This window comes from Petromyzon marinus, chromosome 52, assembly GCF_048934315.1.
Source record: "Petromyzon marinus isolate PM22_M1 ecotype Great Lakes invasive population chromosome 52, UKy_Petmar_22M1.pri1.0, whole genome shotgun sequence".
NCBI lineage: Eukaryota > Metazoa > Chordata > Hyperoartia > Petromyzontiformes > Petromyzontidae > Petromyzon > Petromyzon marinus.
In genome coordinates, this window is record NC_133718.1 from 6,043,975 (window position 1) to 6,061,760 (window position 17,786).

Genomic DNA, 17,786 nt, shown 5'->3' on the forward strand with positions numbered 1-17,786 from the left:
TAGTTTTACAGATGCTTATGTTTAATGGGAAACGTTTTGGTGATGCGGGGTGGGGGGGGGAGCGCGGGTGGACACATTCAGACTCGGAGGTGGCATCATAGTCTCAAGAATCGGTCACTACACAGGAGGAGCTAATTGTAACGTGAAGGGTAACACGCAGATACAATTACAGGGCGGCTATCAATATAATCCATTGAATGGTGAACGCGAGGCAGGTCACAAAGTCCTTCGTCAAAGTCTGTCGTTGCCGAAACGCGTGCGTTGGAATGAAGCCAGCGTTCACGCTTGCCTCCCCGATCCCGTTCGCGACTCAATTCGTCGACGGAGTTCGGCGGCCACGTGGCAATTCCATTGGCAGCCACGAGGAGGCGGCTGCTTTGCAGCGGTCGCGAAAATAAAATGGCGGAAGCAAAGGCGAGTCTTTCGAGCAAAACATCACGTCCGGTGGCAGAACGCGTGGGATAGGCGTCGTGTCAAACAATCTCGTCGAGCAGTGTTCTCCATTGCAAGGCCCGCGGGCCACTGGCGGCCCTTGGTGGCCTTTAGTGCGCCCCCCCCGACAATTACATCAATGAGAAAACATCCCCAACGTGCTGCTGTCAAAAGCCAACGGTTTCAAATGTGTGGCGGCCCTCACAACCGATGATGTCTTATCGGCGAAAACGCCGCCTCCCACCACCTCTGAAAATTACTGAAGAACACTGCGGGGAGAGGGATTGCAAGGATGGTGAATGGGACACTGCCGATGACACCGGCAGCGGCAGAACCAAGAACGGTTTTAACTCCGATGCATGCACAGTGCAGTTATACGTATCTGTGAGTAATTGTAAACATAGCAGTCCCACGTTTTCATTTATTTTTTTATAAGCAGAAGCAAAAGTTACTCTCGGACGGAAATAGAAACATTCTTCACATCGCCACACAGGAGAAAAATTAGTCGATTTTGTTGGGTACATTTTCACAAAATCTGTCAGTCTCACGTGGCATGAAGACAACTGTAACTTACGCTAAATACTACGGCTCGGTGTCAATATTTGTGCACCATGCGTCATTGCAGGTAATGCGCACCGATTGAAAACTCATCTTCAGGCATGACGGTGTCACTTTTCCTGATGATATAGACAGCGTACAGCATGGCTCAGAAACATGGGCACCGATCAAGAAAATGGAACAACATCTGACAAGTGTGCAAAGAAGCATGGACAGATGATTTGGAATCGCGATCGGAGAGAAAAAGAGGAACCGCACATGGACCAGAGAACAACTGCAGATCAAATGTCATATTGACTGTTGGCGCTTGAGTCGAACACATTCCTGGAAGGGACGATGGCGGATGGCTGAGACTGTTCATGGAATGGCAGGCAAAAGGAGGGAACACGCCCGAGATGATTTCCACTGCAGAGTGCACGGGCGTGAGTGGATCGTTGCATCGCAAGGGCACAAGAGATGGAAACAGCGTGGGCAGGCCTATCATCCAGCAGTGGAGAGATAATGGCTGACGATGTCGACTGTAGCTGGGAACATTACAAACACAGTAGTCTAAAACTATTGTCTATACAGGTGTTTATTAATGCCACGAACCTCAATGCAGAATAATGGCACCAAACAACTTTGAATGCCGTACAGGTCTATTGCCTTCCTGTACACAACCACAGTCGGAAATGGACGCACACAAACCACTGTCTAGGTCAGAATAATCTACAGGCTATAGCGGCGTTGTCACATCTGTATCATAGGCACAAAGACATTTGACGTGAATAGGAAAGTCCAAGGTCACATTTTTTCACATTAGCGGTCGAACTTCAGCCAGCGAATGAGCTGTGTGTACAACATATTCTTTGGGTCTTTCGGTAAAGCTACGTAGATATAAAAAAATAATGAAAATATCACGACGTTTCGATCGCAACACAAGCAATCGTCATTAGGTGAAAGAAAATGCGAGAGAGCTGCTGAGGCAGGATGTTATAAACCATTTTTTCCACCTGATGACGATTGCTTGTGTTGCGATCGAAACTTCGTGATATATATTTTTTTCTATCTACGTGGCTTAACCGAAAGACCCAAAGAATATGAATTCCTCTTGCGTGTACAACGTTACTCAGCGCAAATTTCTCAATGGCTTCGGCGGATATGCGATCGAAGCCTCGTGTAGGCCTATGCCAAGCACGTGCCAGCCTATGCCAAGCACGTGCCAGATCCGTTTCATTGAGTTCCAAGGAGATACCACACATTCTTATATATATGATTTTTTTTAAAGGGACTTTATCGAAAGTCGTGTTTAAAAGTGTTTTAACAGATAACGGTCGATCTTACGGAGTCGGCTTTCATGCGTAAACAAAATTGTCTTATTTTGGTTGCTTTCACTGCGGAAAAATAAAACAAATCGGCACATTCGCCCACGTGACAACTTGATTTGTTTGGCTGTGTCGGGTGGTGGAGGGTTCATAGCTCTAGTTGACTTAATACCCATACGTTCAACACCCAAAAAACTTTTTTTTTCCTAATTTGTAAAAAAAATATTTCTGGAAGTGAGAAACTCCTACGCATCTGGCCATTTTGTTCGATTAAAAGAAAACCACTGACGTTGGGGTTCACCTGTCTTTACAACAGCCACGCTCTCCTGCAATTTCCATAATTCCAAATCGGCCCTTATCGTGGGAGGACGACGACACGATGAGTCGAGTTCGTCTGAAGTGGTGGCCAAGGGGCACTTCTGGTCTTGGGATGAGACCCATAGTTGCAGTGTAGTACAACTATCAAAGGCGGAGCAGTCTGAAGGAGTGTAAATTACACCATAGCGGAGCGGCCAATAGCGCTGAAACCTCACCTTACCATCACCTCTTTCCTTATGCTCGATCGCCAACATCTGCTCTCACAGTCTCATCACCACCACCACCTGGTTTCAGGTCTTCCCCTCTGGGCGTCACTCCATCTGTCTCAGTAACCGGCCCTCCTCCATCCTGCCACGTATCCCACCCGTCACCACCTCCTCTGCCTGACTACATCTACAGGTTTGCTGCCAAATCCTCGTCCCAAATTCCAAGTCGTTTACCCTATCCCGCCATTGCACTTCTAGCATCCTCAGCATGCACCCCAATGCAGAGGTTGGAGCGGTGTGACCCTTCGTAACAACGGCGTCTCCGAGGCAAATGAGCCTCTGAGTCGTGACGATTAGCTCCACAACCCGGGCAGATGTGTCGTTGGGTCATCCTAGGATGAGTTCAGTGGACACTAGGAACCAACCACCACACCATGCCACAAGATCTTCTGGGCGATTATTTTGTTGCTATAAATGTCCAAATGATAAGCCACTTTGTTGATCTATCATTTGTGGCCAGGTCGCTTTTGAAACAATAAGTTAATAGCTCAGTGGGCTTTGCCTGGTAGGATGGGGATGGTTTAGTGCTGAAATTGTTTGTGTTTGGGTGATTTGTTTACCTTTCTTGTACTTTGCACTACTATCACGTGTTGTTGTGCACTGTTTGTTGTTGTAACGTTCTTACCCGCCCCGACTGCAACATATGTGAAAAAGAGCTTCATAGCTCATCGAATTCCTCCAGTATAAATCAATATTCTGAATCTGAAAACAAGAACGGCTTAAGACTCAGAGAACGTGTGGCTTTCCGGAGTGAATAATATGGCGTTAAAATTGAAACCTTCCTACCATGGTTTAACGCTGGGGTCGGCAAACTGCGGCACGGGAGCCGCGCGCGGTGCGTTCAAGGAACTGCGTCCTGACAGTTATTTATTCAGGACCACCACCGTCTCGTGTTCACAACGTGCATTGTGCCTCTTGATATCGTGATTTTTGTTTGACCAAAATTCGAAAAAAATGCCTCTTCTTGTTATTTCCATTGCCGACCCCTTGTTTAACGTTTGAATTATGCGTGAGCTCTGTCTGTAATATAATTGGCAACCCGGGGTAAGGAGGGGGGTGGGGGGCATGATAACTCTCGTAACGACGAATCCAATATGCGACTCGCCCGAGACAAATCCAGCCGCGTTGATCTCAGTTTTTTTATGAATGTCCAAAAGTTGGGAGACTCACACCAGGCCAAACGTGGAAGTAGATGATCTGCAACTCTGCCCCAGACAGCTCTCATCCGCTGGCATCGCTCTGCTCAATAAACTTTCCGACGCACACGCATGATATTTCCTTATCGCATCAGCATCATCATCATCATCATTCTCACAGCGATCGTTGTCCTTCTACGTGAGAGACCGTGGAATGATGGTTTCCCGCTGGCGGGCCGTGGTTTTGCCCAGCGAGAGGATCTTGTTTGAAAACGCGACGCAATTTTGACTTTCTCGCGGCTGACCATCTAACTTTAAAAGAGGCTAAATTCACAACCGTGCGCGCTGGCATCGCTACTTTATTAAAAAAAAAACAACAAGCACCAATACGCACGCTCACTCACTCACTCGCTCGTTAGCTCCGGTAAGCACGCGAGGAGATGGGTAAACACTCCGAAGCCACGGCTCCACTCTCGATTAGCGCCCTCGCTGGAGCATGCCCGGGGCCCATTACGGGACTAGCCCCTCCTGACTTGACGGATGGGGTTAGCGGATTCACGGGGCTCTCCCGTCACCGCTCACCGCTCACCGCCCGCGCGTGACCGCAAAGTGAAACCGGTGCCTTGTTGAGAAAGCAAATGGATCGGCTGAGATGCTCTCTGCGAGATGTCACCGCCGTTGTCTGTATAAGAAATACGATTGATAGTTGTTATTTTTTTTTTTAATCCGGGCCACTCGCAGCAACCCGTCACCCTGCAGATTGCCCCCAGGTCGGTAATAGAGAGCTGGCTGCGCTGTGCGAGTGTCTCGATAACGAATACATCGAAGGTGTCTTAGAAGTCGAGACACTCGCACATCGAAGATGTCTTAGAAATCGATTCGGTAAAACGCACGAAAGATTTATAGATATATATATACCGAGGACGAGATACGGACACTTACGATGGGAAAAAGGGATGTTGTTAAAACAGCGAGCTAAACAATTGTCAATGCAAGAGCGATCACATGTGTACCGAATTCTCCGGATTGTAAGACGCATTTTCACCCCCCCCCCCCCCCCCCACTGTATTTAAAGGCCAAGGTTTGTGCGGTGCGTCTTATAATCAGGTAGCCGTGTGCGTGTGTATGGGGAGCGGTAGCGCAGTGGTCAGCGCGCTGTGCTACGGACCCACGTACCCGAGTTCGATTCCCGCTCAAGGCCAATACCAGTCGTGATTGTCTGAACCGGTGCTGGACCTTCCCTAGGTCGACTCAGCCTCAAATGGGTGCCTGGTGCGGTGTGTAAACATCGCTACTAGGGGGGGGGGGGCGAGGGAAGGTGGCCGGGCGCGTGGTGCTGGCCACCTACCCCCTCGTGTGCCGTGCCGGCCTTCATAGGTGCTCGCTAACAGCACTTGCCCCAACACTCTATCACAGGCTACACGGGGTGTCTTTACCTTTGCGTGGGAGTGATTTGTGTGACTCCAATGGCACCGGGCACCCTTTTCCGGTGCGTCTCATGATGCGGAGAATTTCCGTGATCGCGTCGGTGCTGCCGGCTCGACTATTCGCTGATAAACCTCGGTTAATAATTACGTGAAACTTTTTTTTTGGTTGTTTAAAAACAACAACAAATTGCGGTTTGAGAATGTTCGTTCAGAATGCCACGTGTTATATAAAGCAAAAAAAAACCACAATACACAATCCGTCGTTTATAGAAGGAATTTGACGAATGGGGAGGGGGGAGTGGTGGTGGAGAAAATGTAAAGTAAAAAATGTCACAACCAAACACGCGCAAGGTAACTAGTATTTAGCCTAAATATTATTAACGGGCACAACATCGTGGCGATCACTTAACGGACCCTGTAGACACACGCGTACACACACACGCGTACACACACACACACGCGTACACACACACACACGCGTACACACACACGCGCGTACACACACACACGCGTACACACACGCGCGTACACACACACACGCGTACACACACGCGCGTACACACACACACGCGCATACACACGCGGGTACACACACACACGCGGACACACACACACGCGTACACACACGCGCGGACACACGCAAAAATGACAAAGATCCCCCGTGCAGCCTGAACAGACTGTTGGGGCAAGTGCTGTTGGCGAGCACCTATGAAGGCCGGAACGGCGCACAAGGAGGTGGGTGGCCAGCACCACGCCCGACTGTCTTTGTATCCCTAGTGACGATGTTTACACACCGCACTAGGTACTCATTAGAGGCCGAGTCGACCTAGGGGAGGCCCAGGACCGCTTCAGATAATCGTCACTGGTTGTTGGTGGCCGTGAGCGGGAATCGAACTCGGGTCACCGGGTTCGTAGCGCGGCGCGCCAAACGCTACACCGCCGCTCCCCCAACACACACACGCACACACACGCACACACACATGCAGACACACACATGCAGACACACACACGCACACACACACATGCACACACACACACACACCATCAAAACACGCAACTCGCACAACCCTCGTATCAGGCAACGCATGCGTGCATTGCTAACTGTTTCCTTGCGGCGGTGAAGATGTTTTCTTAATATATTAATGTTAGTCCACTCAGCCGCAATTGGCCAACTGTGTGTGGGGGGGGGATTTTGAAAAAAGCAGATGTCTGAAATAACGGGGTTATCTGAGTTCCAGTCCTAAATTTTTAACTGCTCGGTTGCATTTACGTGGTGAGTTACCATCAAAAACGCTGTACACTGTCAGTCTTTAAGTCGTCTGGAAACCCCCATCAGAGACCAGTCAATCTATTGTCTAGAGACCCCATCAGATGCCGGTCCAGTCTACTGTCTACAGACCCCATCAGATGCCGGTCAGTCTATTGTCTAGAGACCCCATCAGAGATCGGTCAGTCTATTGTCTTGAGACCCCATCAGAGATCGGTCAGTCTATTGTCTAGAAACCCTATCAGAGATCGGTCAGTCAGTCTATTGTCTAGAAACCCCATCAGAGACCGTTTTGTTAATTTAATTATCTTGAGACTCTATTATCTAGAGACCAAGTTGAACAATGCTACAAATATTATTCCAGATTCATACATTGCCTATTATCGCAAATGCATTAACAAAGATCCCCCTTGTAAGCCTAAACATAACGTTGAGGCAAGTTCTGTTCGCGAGCTCCTATTACGTCTGGATGGGCACACAAGAGGGTAGTGTGGGCTGCATCATGCCTGGCCGCCTTTGTCTCCACAGTGCTGATACTTTACGCACCACACCAAGTGCCCATTTATGTCCCAGTTGACCTAGGAGATGTCCAATCGGGCCACGGGTATGACTCGCCACTTACATTAACCCTTGGTCAGTAATTGAACCGAAGCCGTTGGGTCCGAAGCACAGTGCGCTAACCGGTGGACCACCACTTCCCGTACACATCAAGAAAGACAAAGGTCCCCCGTGTGCCTTCAATCAGCCTGTGGGTCAAGTGCCCTTAGCGAGCACCCAATATCAGTGGCAATTATCTGTACCAGTCCCGAACCTGGGTCGACTTAGCTATAAATGAGCAACTGACGTGGTGCGCAAACATCAGCACTGGGAATACAAAGGCGGCCGGGCATGCGGGCTGGCCGAAACCACCCACCCCCCCATGTTTTGTTCACCCTGCCGGTGTTAATAGGCGCTCGCTAACTCACACAGGCGGTGACGGAGCGGCGCTCTGCACGATGAGCCCCGGTGAACCGGGAGTTTTGCGTGCGATTTTTAAACTCTCTCGGCCCACGGCTAACATCGGCGGCGAGAGATTTCAAAACTTGCCCCTTGCCCCCCCCCCCCCCCCATTCATGAACTGACCAGCCAAGTGAAGTAAAGTTCAACAATCCGACGGCATAAGCGTTGGTCGGGGTGGGGAGGGGGGAGGGGCGCCTTTGGTCCATTGGTGGATTAGATATGGATGGATTATTATTTTTTAAAGTACATACACACAATATTGACTTGAAGCTTTCGTGACTGCAGGAATTCATATTCGAGGGGTCTTTCGGTAAAGTCACGTAGATAGGTTCAAAGAATAATAAAATTAACAAAAAAAGAACGACGTTTCGATCGCAACGCAAGCGACGGTCGCTGGTCACCCAGCCCCTTGCTGTTAGCGAGGGGGTGGGTGGCCAGCACCACGCCCGGCCGCCTTTGTCTCTCCAGCAGCGATGTTTACACACGGCACCAGGTGTATGTAAACCGGGACCGGTTGAGATAATCGTCACCGGTGTTGGTGGCCACGAGCGTGAATTGAACTCGGTTCGTCGGGTTTCGTAGCACAGTGTAGCGCTAACCGCTGCACTACCGCTCCCCCGAAGACAAAGGTCCCCCGTGTAGCCTTGAACATACTGCTGGGGCAAGTGCTGTTCACGAGCACCTATGAAGGCCGGCACGGCACACGAGAGGGTGGGTGGCAAACATCACACACATACCCACACACACACACAAAAGACAAAGATTCCACCCCCCCCCCCCCCCGTATAGCCTTGACAGACTGTTGGGGCAAGTGCAGCTGCTGCTGTGGATGTCCGGTCTAGAGCAGCGGCACGATGCAGTCCGTCCCAGGGTACTCGGGCAGGTTCAGCTCCATCTTCTTGTGAATGTCCAGCGGGAGGAAGCGCCCTCCCAGGAAGTGGAGGCGCCCTGCGAAGCGCTCCGCGCACCGCTTGGGAGCGCCCAGCGACACGAGAACCTCGGGCTGCAGCTGCTGCAGCTGCTGCTGCTGCTGTTGTTGCTGCAGCTGCTGTTGCTGCTGCTGCTGTGCTCCAGCGGACCCAGCGGTCCCAGTCGCCCCTGGGCACGCCGATCCGTTGCCGCACACGTCCGGGTCCCAGCCTGGGTCGGGAGCCACGGCGGGGGAAGGGCGCGGCACGATTTGTGTATTTGTTTATTTGTGTCTTTGTTTATTTGTGTCTTTGTCTATTTGTGGCTTTGTTTATTTGTGTATTTGTTTATTTGTGTATTTGTTTATTTGTGTCTTTGTCTATTTGTGTCTTTGTCTATTTGTGTCTTTGTCTATTTGTGTCTTTGTCTATTTGTGTCTTTGTCTATTTGTGTCTTTGTCTATTTGTGTATTTGTCAATTTGTGTCTTTGTTTATTTGTGTATTTGTTTATTTGTGTATTTGTTTATTTGTGTCTTTGTCTATTTGTGTATTTGTCAATTTGTGTCTTTGTTTATTTGTTTATTTGTGTCTTTGTCTATTTGTGTCTTTGTTTATTTGTGTCTTTGTCTATTTGTCTATTTGTGTATTTGTTTGTGTCCTTCACTTTCGTCACCTCGCTCACTTCTCATCCCTCTCGCTACGCCCCCCCCCTCACCCACCCACCCTCACCTCCCACTCCCTCCTCCATTTCCACCCTCTCCTACACCCATCTACCACCCCCCCTCCTCCCCAACCTTCCATCCACCCCCACCTCTACCTCCCACCCCCTCCTCCACCCCCCCCACCACAGCCCCACCTCCCCCCACCAGCACCCCCCTCCTACCCCCTCTCCAGCACCCCCCCCCCCCCATGCTTTCCGCGAGTGTCGAGTTCTTAGTCCTTCCCCCGCACCTCCGGTTAGCACGGCCGGCTACGTGCGGTGCGAAAGAAGTTCAAAGTACGGCACGTGCCGACGCACTCCGATTGTGGCCGGAGGAGGCGGTGTGTGAGGTGGTGGGGAAGATGGGGGGGGGGGGGTGATGGGGGTGGGGCGATAGGGTGGGGGGTTGGGGAGGGGGGGTGATGGGGGCGGGGTGAGTGCTCACCAGATGGCACGTCCACGCTAGCGACGGGCGCCTTCACTTGGCGCAGCGTGTTCATGATGCTCGAGAAGGGCTCACGCACCTCGCCACGCAGCCCCGTGCCGAACACCGCGTCCACCACGAAGCAGTAGGCGTCGTTGATCAGCTGCACCTGCACGGGTGAGGAGGGTGAGGAGGGCTGTGACGAGCGAGGAGACCACGAGGGGAAGTGTACGCCAGTGTGTGTGTGTGTGTTGAACTTCTTGTGCGCCGTACGTAGCCAGCCGTGCTAATGGGAGGTGCGGGTGGGGACACCGGCGAGTGTCGCTACTAGCTCAGACTGAAATCTAAACTGTGTTGTTGTTGTTATTCACATTCTTTCGTGTTGCAGTCGATTACGTCGTGAGAATTTTGATTTAAAGCTTTCGTGACTGCAGTAATTCATTTTCTTGGTGCTTTCGGTAAAGTTACGTTGAAGAGAAACAATTAAATAATAAAATATATTGTGTTGTATTTTATTATTTAATTCTTTTCCTTCTACGTGACTTTACCGAAAGAACTAAGAATATGAATCCCTGCAGTCACGAAAGCTTTAAATAAAACTGTGTTGTTGTTGTTTTTGCCAGGCAAGGCCGAGCTGTGTAGCTTCTCTTTCAGAAACGACCATGGCCACAAACGATAGCTCAACGAAGTGGCTCATCACCATCACGTGGAAATATACAGCAGGCAAACGCTCTAAACGCGCGATGTTGATTCCAAACGTGGAGGGAAAACCCGGAGGACCCGAAGGAACATCCACGCGACCACGGAGGAGAGAAAGAGACACTCAAGATTCCAAATATACAGCAGGCATCGCCAGGGTCGGGATCAAATCCACGAGCTCCTGTATAGCTGGCGAGGTAGTTAACATCTCCTAGCCACCGTGATGATGATCTCGTAGCCACCGCCAGGGGCGCGCAACTCAACACGGATCGTCACCTCGGTGGGGAGGTACGAGAGGAAGGGGATGTCGAGCTTCTCGCACTGCGTGGTGAGCGCCTGGCTCAGCGGCTTCACGGAGCGCTTCACGTAGAACACAGTCGGCTCGTACCCCTGCACGCGCGGCACCGCCAACATAGCCAACATCATCATCATCACCGTCATCATCATCATCACCGTCAATATCATCACCGTCATCATCATCATCATCACCGTCATCATCATCACCGTCATCATCACCGTCATCATCATCACCGTCATCATTATCACCGTCATCATCATATTCACCGTCACCATCACCATCATCCTCACCGTCATCATTATCACCATCATCATCATCACCGTCATCATCATCACCGTCATCATTATCACCATCATCATCATCACCGTCATCATCATCACCGTCATCATCATCATCATCACCGTCATCATCATCACCGTCATCACATGTCACCACGTGTTTCCACTTTCCTCCGTCTCGTGCCAGCATGCTGACGGAGTGCGCCACGTCTCTCTGGCACCAATCTCTTATGTCGTCATCGTCGTCATCATCATCAGGCCATTCTCTGTTAGCTCCTCCTCTCTTTCCGATTCCTTCCATTCCATCCTATCATCATCAGCAGCAGCAGCACCAATATCATGAGCGAAATCAGCAACAGCAGCAGTAGCAGCAGCAGCTTGATGAGCTGTAGAAGCTGCATCACGATGGTGTTTATCATCATCAGCCGCAGCAGGTGCCGGTCATCATCATCGTCATCATCGTCGTCATCGTGAGCCGCAGCACGCGAGCTCTCCTTCAGCACACAGATCTCTCGTCCAAGGCCGCGCTCTCACGCGGCACTCACAAACATCTTGAGGTGGCGTGCGCAGGCCAGCCCGCACGCTCCGTTGTAGCCCGGCCCGCAGATCACCAAGCCCGTGGGTTGCTTGCGGGGCAGCGAGGCCAGCGGGAAAGCCTGTGGGGGGCCAGGGGGGGGGGGCACAGTGACAAAGACAAAGTTCCCCCGCGTAGCCTGTAACAGCCTGTTGGGGGCAGAACTATCGATTTAATATCCCACCCCTCCTCGCCTCCACCACCGCCCCTCGAGCTACTGTGGCTGCGCGCGATACCCACCACCCCCCACCACCCCCCACGTGCGCTCTGCGTTCATCACCACACGGCGTGGCTTGATGTCCCCAGCGTTTCAGAGCGCACCCCGTGACTCCGCGCGCGCGCGCGGAACTCTCCGTGTCGTCATGACGTCACAAAGCCCGGGAGGCATTTCCGTCGTCGGGAGTCGTAGCCCGAACCCTGACATCCCCAAAGACAAAGATCCCCCGTGTAGCCTTAACAGTCTGTTGGGGTAAGTGCTGTTAGCGAGTAGCACCTGACTGACACACGCGCACTGACACACACACAACACACAAGCCCCTCCCCCCCCTCTTTTAGATAATTGGCTGAGTCGGGTGATTAAACCCGGACGCCAGACGTCTGGGATTCTCATTGAGTCATTGCGACGAGGCCGGGCGGGGGTGGAGGCGGGGGAGGGGGGTGACCGAGAAGGGGAGAGAGACGACACCCTATGTTGGGCTTTATTGTGTAAAATCCCACATTTCCATGACGGAAGCAAGTCTGTCCGTAGCGGCGTATCGCTTGAGAGAGAGAGATAGATGGACAGACGCGCGCGCACACACACACACTACCCATCATCGTCATCAGCACCACGACCGCCACCAGCCATGATCAGTCCACTGATGGATGAAGGTCTCATAGTGTGCGTGAGTTGGTGGAGACAACTCGCAAAGTCTGCGAGTGCCGTGGAGGGAAGGCGGTTTTTAGAAGCGGCACTCAAACAGTCGCCTGATGAAGCTGGTTGTGATCACCGGCGAAACGTCGTACTCGAATTCTAAATGCTGTGGGTTTACTCTCCAACACACACCGGCGTGCCGTACTAGTAACGAATTTGCATTTGCAATGCTAAATTATATGCTAATTCCTTTGTCAAGGCGCTTTGTTCCTCTCACACAGCTTAAAGGCCGTGATCTGAACGTGGCTCTTTCACTCCAGCGCTGTCCTACCAGACAGTCTCGTCCCTTCACCTGATGAAGGCCGCTTGTGTTGTGGCCGAAACGTCGTGAGAATATTATTGTGTTATTTTATCAATTTATTATTTTATTCTCATTCTACGTGGTGGTGACTTTACCGAAAGAACCAAAGAAGTTGCATTGTTCTGTTGGTGATAAACCTTACACATTGGCTGTGTCGGGTGGTGGACTGGGGGGTTGGTCAGCGACACGTTTATATTCATGCGACTTTACCCAAAAATCTCGATTATGGATATTGGTCGCGAAATCCTCCGTGTTACTATATATATGTGTGTGTGTGTTGAATTTCTTTCCCACCGTACGAAGCCAGCGGCGCTAATCGGAGGTGCGTGGAAAAGACAACAAATGGAACACACAAGAAGCGGCTCTACAGAAATGAGTGTTCAATCTCGGTGATGATTTAAAAGTCGCATCGCTTCAGTGGCTTCCTAATATCGCAAGGAAGAGCGTTCCAGACGGCCGCAGAAGCGCAGTTTAAAGGGCGACTATGCGTTGTGTATGTGTCTACGTGTCGGCCTTCATCGGGCGCTACTCGCTAAACAGCACTTGCCCTAACAGGCTATACGGGAGGACCTTTGTCTACGTGTGTATGTTGAACTTCTTTCGCACCGTACCTAGCCAAACCGCGCCAATCGGAGGCGGCGGTGGAAGGACAACAACAACAACCAAGCAGACGCAGCATGTGTCACGCACGCGTCGCTTTGACAACACCATCCGCACAACTCACGCGTCTGCAACTATTGAATCGCGCGGCAATGCAAGGCGCGTTCGCTTTGAGCTTTGCTTCATGTTTTTTGGTTTCGGAGTTGATGGGCCAAAGAAAGGCGACAATGGCAGTGGAAATAAAAATAAAAATAATCAAGCCTCCGCGCCGTCTTCATTATACATCCGCGCCGTGGCCACACTACTCGAGTGGCGATGAATGAGACTCACCTGGACGATGCCACCCCTACTCCGCCCCCGCATCGGCGTGGTGGCGTTCAAACGGACTCGCCATCCGACGCGCTCTTGCGCGTCGTGGCCCACTTTGAATGCAGCACGAGGGAAGAGGCGGTTCGCCAACCCTTTGTGAGCCGAGTTCAACTCCGTTGGCCGTGTGAAGAGAAATCTCTCTGTATTCGAGGATGTAATCAATGGGATTCTCTTCCGCCCGCCTCCGAGACGGACAAAAACTCGATTAACTATTTTACAAGGTAAGGTCCACTGAGCGACGTAGCTCTTTTTCAGAAGCCACACAAATGATAGCTAAGCGAAAGTTAGCTTATCGCGTGGGAAATGTATAGCAGCCAAATGCTCTAATCGCGTAAATGCCGACAGGAAAAACCTGAAGGGCCCGGAGAAAAATCCACGTGACCACGGGGATATGCAGGAGAACGTGGGTTCGATCCCGGCCCTTGACGCCTGCTGTATATTTTGAGTTTGCGTGTCTCTCTCTCATCATCATCACGGTGGCTAGGCGATGTTAACTACCTCGCCTGGTATACAGGAGGACGTGGGTTCGATCCCGACCCTGACGCCTGCTGCTGTATATTTTGAGTTTGCGTGTCTCTCTCTCATCATCATCACGGTGGCTAGGATATGTTAACTACCTCGCCTGGTATACAGGAGGACGTGGGTTCGATCCCGACCCTGACGCCTGCTGCTGTATATTTTGAGTTTGCGTGTCTCTCTCTCATCATCATCACGGTGGCTAGGAGATGTTAACTACCTCGCCTGGTATACAGGAGGTCGTGGGTTCGATCCGGACCCTTGACACATGCTGCTGTATATTTGGAGCTTGCGAGTTTCTCTCCCCGTGGTCGCGTGGATTTTTTCTCCAGGTCCTCCACGTTTAGAATCGACACCACGCGTTTCGAGTGTTTGGATGCCATACATTTCCACCGCGACGATTCGCCACTTCATCGAGCTGTCTATGTAATAGCCGGGTCGCTTCTGACAAACCAGCTGTGTAGCTCAGTGGGGCCCCTTACGTGGTAAAATAAAAATAAAATTGTTTATAGTTTAAATAATTCACGTAATCATTTTTTTTGTGTGGCATACAAACAAATGGGCCCCCTTATTGATCTCATTCTTCTTCAAAAGGTTATTTGTGCACAGGTGGAAGCAGTGTGTGTGTGTGCTCACGGCACCTTGCCCCTGGGGTCTACAAGGCTAAACGGGGGGTCTTTATCTTTTGTTTGCCGGTGCTCGTGGGGAGCGGTGGCACGGCGGTTAGCGCACTGCGCTACAAGCCTGGCAAAAAATAAAAACAGTACAATTCCCACTCACGAACGATAAAGGGTGGCGAAAAAAATTGAACCGGTCCTGGGCCTCCCCCTAGATCGACTCAGCCTTAAGTGAGTACCCGGTGTAAACATCGCCACTAGGGAGACAAAAGCGGCCCGGTGTGGTGCTGGCCATCCACCGCATTCATAGGTGGTCGCTAACAGCACTTGCCCCACAAGTCGGTTAAGGCTATATGGGGATCTTTGTCTTTGTTATGCGGGGTGGTGGTAGTGGTGGTGGGGGCTCGGGGTAATGGATTAGGTTGAGGGGGGGGGTATGAGCTTCCCCCCACCCCCCCCCCCAAATATCCGCCCCTCCTTCCCTCCAAACACAAATCAATTAGTGACATTTATTTTTGGGGGTCAAAAAAAAAAGTAAGTGTGCATTTACAACGCTGCATTTGAGTGCGAGCGTGAAGCTCCCCTTCCCTCCGTCCCTCGACCTTAATTCGAGTTTCTCGCGGGTTCGCGAAAGGCGCGGGCGATCGTCTCCTCCTAAAGTCTCCCCGAGAGGCCGCTGCCATTAGCGCGAAACGAGAAAAAAACAAACGGACGAGCTGCGAATGTGTCGCAGGCTGCCCCTCGCAGAGACGACATTGAGCGCCGCGGTTGTGCAACTTCCACTGCCGTCTTAACGAAGACTCGAACGCTGGTGGATGGTGGGGAGGGAGGGTGGGGGGGGGGGGGTGAGGAATCCGATGAGCTATAAAGCTCTTTTTTCCACAGATGTCCAGTCGGGGCGTTGCCAGAATGTTGCGACAAACAAACAACAACAGAAACTGTCAATTTCTCTCCCGACTAAACAAACTATACTTGATCATGGGACCTCTCTTGCTGCTCGCCGTTTGGCGTCCTCTGGTTCTTACACAGTTTTGAGACAAGGCTCTGAAAAAAGCTGCCTCTGGTGTGGACCAATACGTTTCAAAGACAATGCATCATATACTACCAGAGCTTTTGTTTTCGATTTAAAGCTTTCGTGACTGCAGGGATTCATCTTCTTGGTTCTTTCCGTAAAGTCACCACGTAGAAGGGAAATAGTAAAATAATAAAAATTAAACATAATACAATAAAACAAAGAGCACGTGTTTTTTTTGTTTGCATGTTCGCCACAAGTATGTGTGGTTTAATGCAGACATGATTCCTTGTTTTATTGCCAGAAAGGGTAAAACCTATCCTCAAACGATACTTCGTCGCTGCAGCCTGTAGCCACCTGCTATGCATGCTGGGTTGCCCATCCAAGCAGGCTTTGTCCGAATATTTCTTCACGCTGGAGGAATCCGATGAGCTATGAAACTGTTTTTCCACGGATGTCCAATACAATACAACAACAAAATAACACCACAGGAGTGCAAAGTCGAGCAAAGGTAAGCGAGCCACTAAATATAAATACGTGCGGTGTCTGAGTACGCATTGCAACGGTACATCAAGTCCCGTCGATTATTTGTCAACAGCTACGAGAAACGATAACGCCATCGGGACCGTCCGTAGTAAGGAGCGCGGGGCGACTTACACTGTGGGCCCTCTTAGACGCCTTCAAACTAAACCAGAAGTAAAACTCCGTCTGACACTGTGACGTCGAAGCGCGTCCCCCCCCCACCGCCCCCACCCTCCCAAAGCGTGGGGCCCAGGGCAGTCGCTCCGATTCGCCGTGTACTCTCGGGACGGCCTCTGGCCACCACCACCACCACAAAGGTGGCTCCGTGACGAGAGACTTTGAACTACAGAGAGGACCACCGTGGCTGTTCCGAGCGCCGCAGAACACACGAAAGGGGGCGGAGGGGGGGGCGGGGGGGGCGGAGGGGAGGGCCCCCACGACCCCAAACCTGCGATGGGGAACGCCGCGCTGATGTGGAGCGGATCGTTTGGCTTCGCGGGCGGAGCGGTTGGCGCGGCGGGTGGCTTCACTGTGGCCCGAAAAGCGTCGACCCTGACTTAAGATTCTTTAAATCCCACGGGGGTGTCCGGGATCGGTTTAGACATCGCCCGTTGACCGACGTGCTACATCTAAACCGGCACTGGGCATCCGCTCATCACTTTGCCAACCCCGGCATTGACCGGAGCGGTGATGTATCGTCAAATAACCCCCATGAACGACACAGCATGAGGGATGGGTGGGTGGGTGGGGGGGGTAGGCATTCATCCAGCAGTGGATTAACAAAGGGCTGCACGTTACTATAATCTGGCCTGAGGTCTGGCTAACGAGATAAACTCTTGTCATTGCGGCACGGCTATTACTGTGCCATGCCGCTGCAGGCGTCATTGCAACGTCTGGGAACGACAGCACGGGGCAACACTAGCACCGGCTGCAGACGGAAAACCACACGTGTTGGGATGTCTGGTACAGAACTCCACGTGCCACTCAACCCGGATCATCGAGTTTCAGTCAAGCAGTGTGGAGTGTGGTGGCACGCGAGTAGCCTGCAGGAGGCTACCGAGGACCTCCTCCATCCATCCGTAATTTCGGGAGGAAATTTAACGCGACCACGGGGAGAGCGACAGAGAGAGAGAGAGAAAACACGCAAACTTCAAATATGCAGCAGGCGAGATCGAACCGACAACCTCCTGTATACCTAGCGAGGTAGATAACATCTCCTAGCATCCGTGATGATCATGATGATAAGAGAGAGAGAGACACAAACTTCAAATATACAGCAGGCGTCAGGGTCGGGATCGAACCGACAACCTCCTGTATACCTAGCGAGGTAGATAACATCTCCTAGCA

General features: G+C 51.4%; 1 protein-coding gene across 2 annotated transcripts in view; it reads right to left on the reverse strand.

Moving 5' to 3' along the window:
• Positions 1-17,786, reverse strand: part of LOC116953477 (yjeF N-terminal domain-containing 3) — a 105,305-nt gene continuing 87,519 nt past the window's right edge. For both annotated transcript variants that reach the window (XM_032973711.2, XM_032973710.2), the window contains exons 3-6: positions 11,561-11,671; positions 10,716-10,829; positions 9,762-9,909; positions 1-8,847 (exon numbers count right to left, since the gene is read on the reverse strand). In XM_032973711.2, the coding sequence (XP_032829602.2) occupies positions 8,546-8,847; positions 9,762-9,909; positions 10,716-10,829; positions 11,561-11,671 (675 nt within the window). In that variant the 3' untranslated portion in view covers positions 1-8,545. The remainder of the gene's footprint in view (positions 8,848-9,761; positions 9,910-10,715; positions 10,830-11,560; positions 11,672-17,786) is intronic.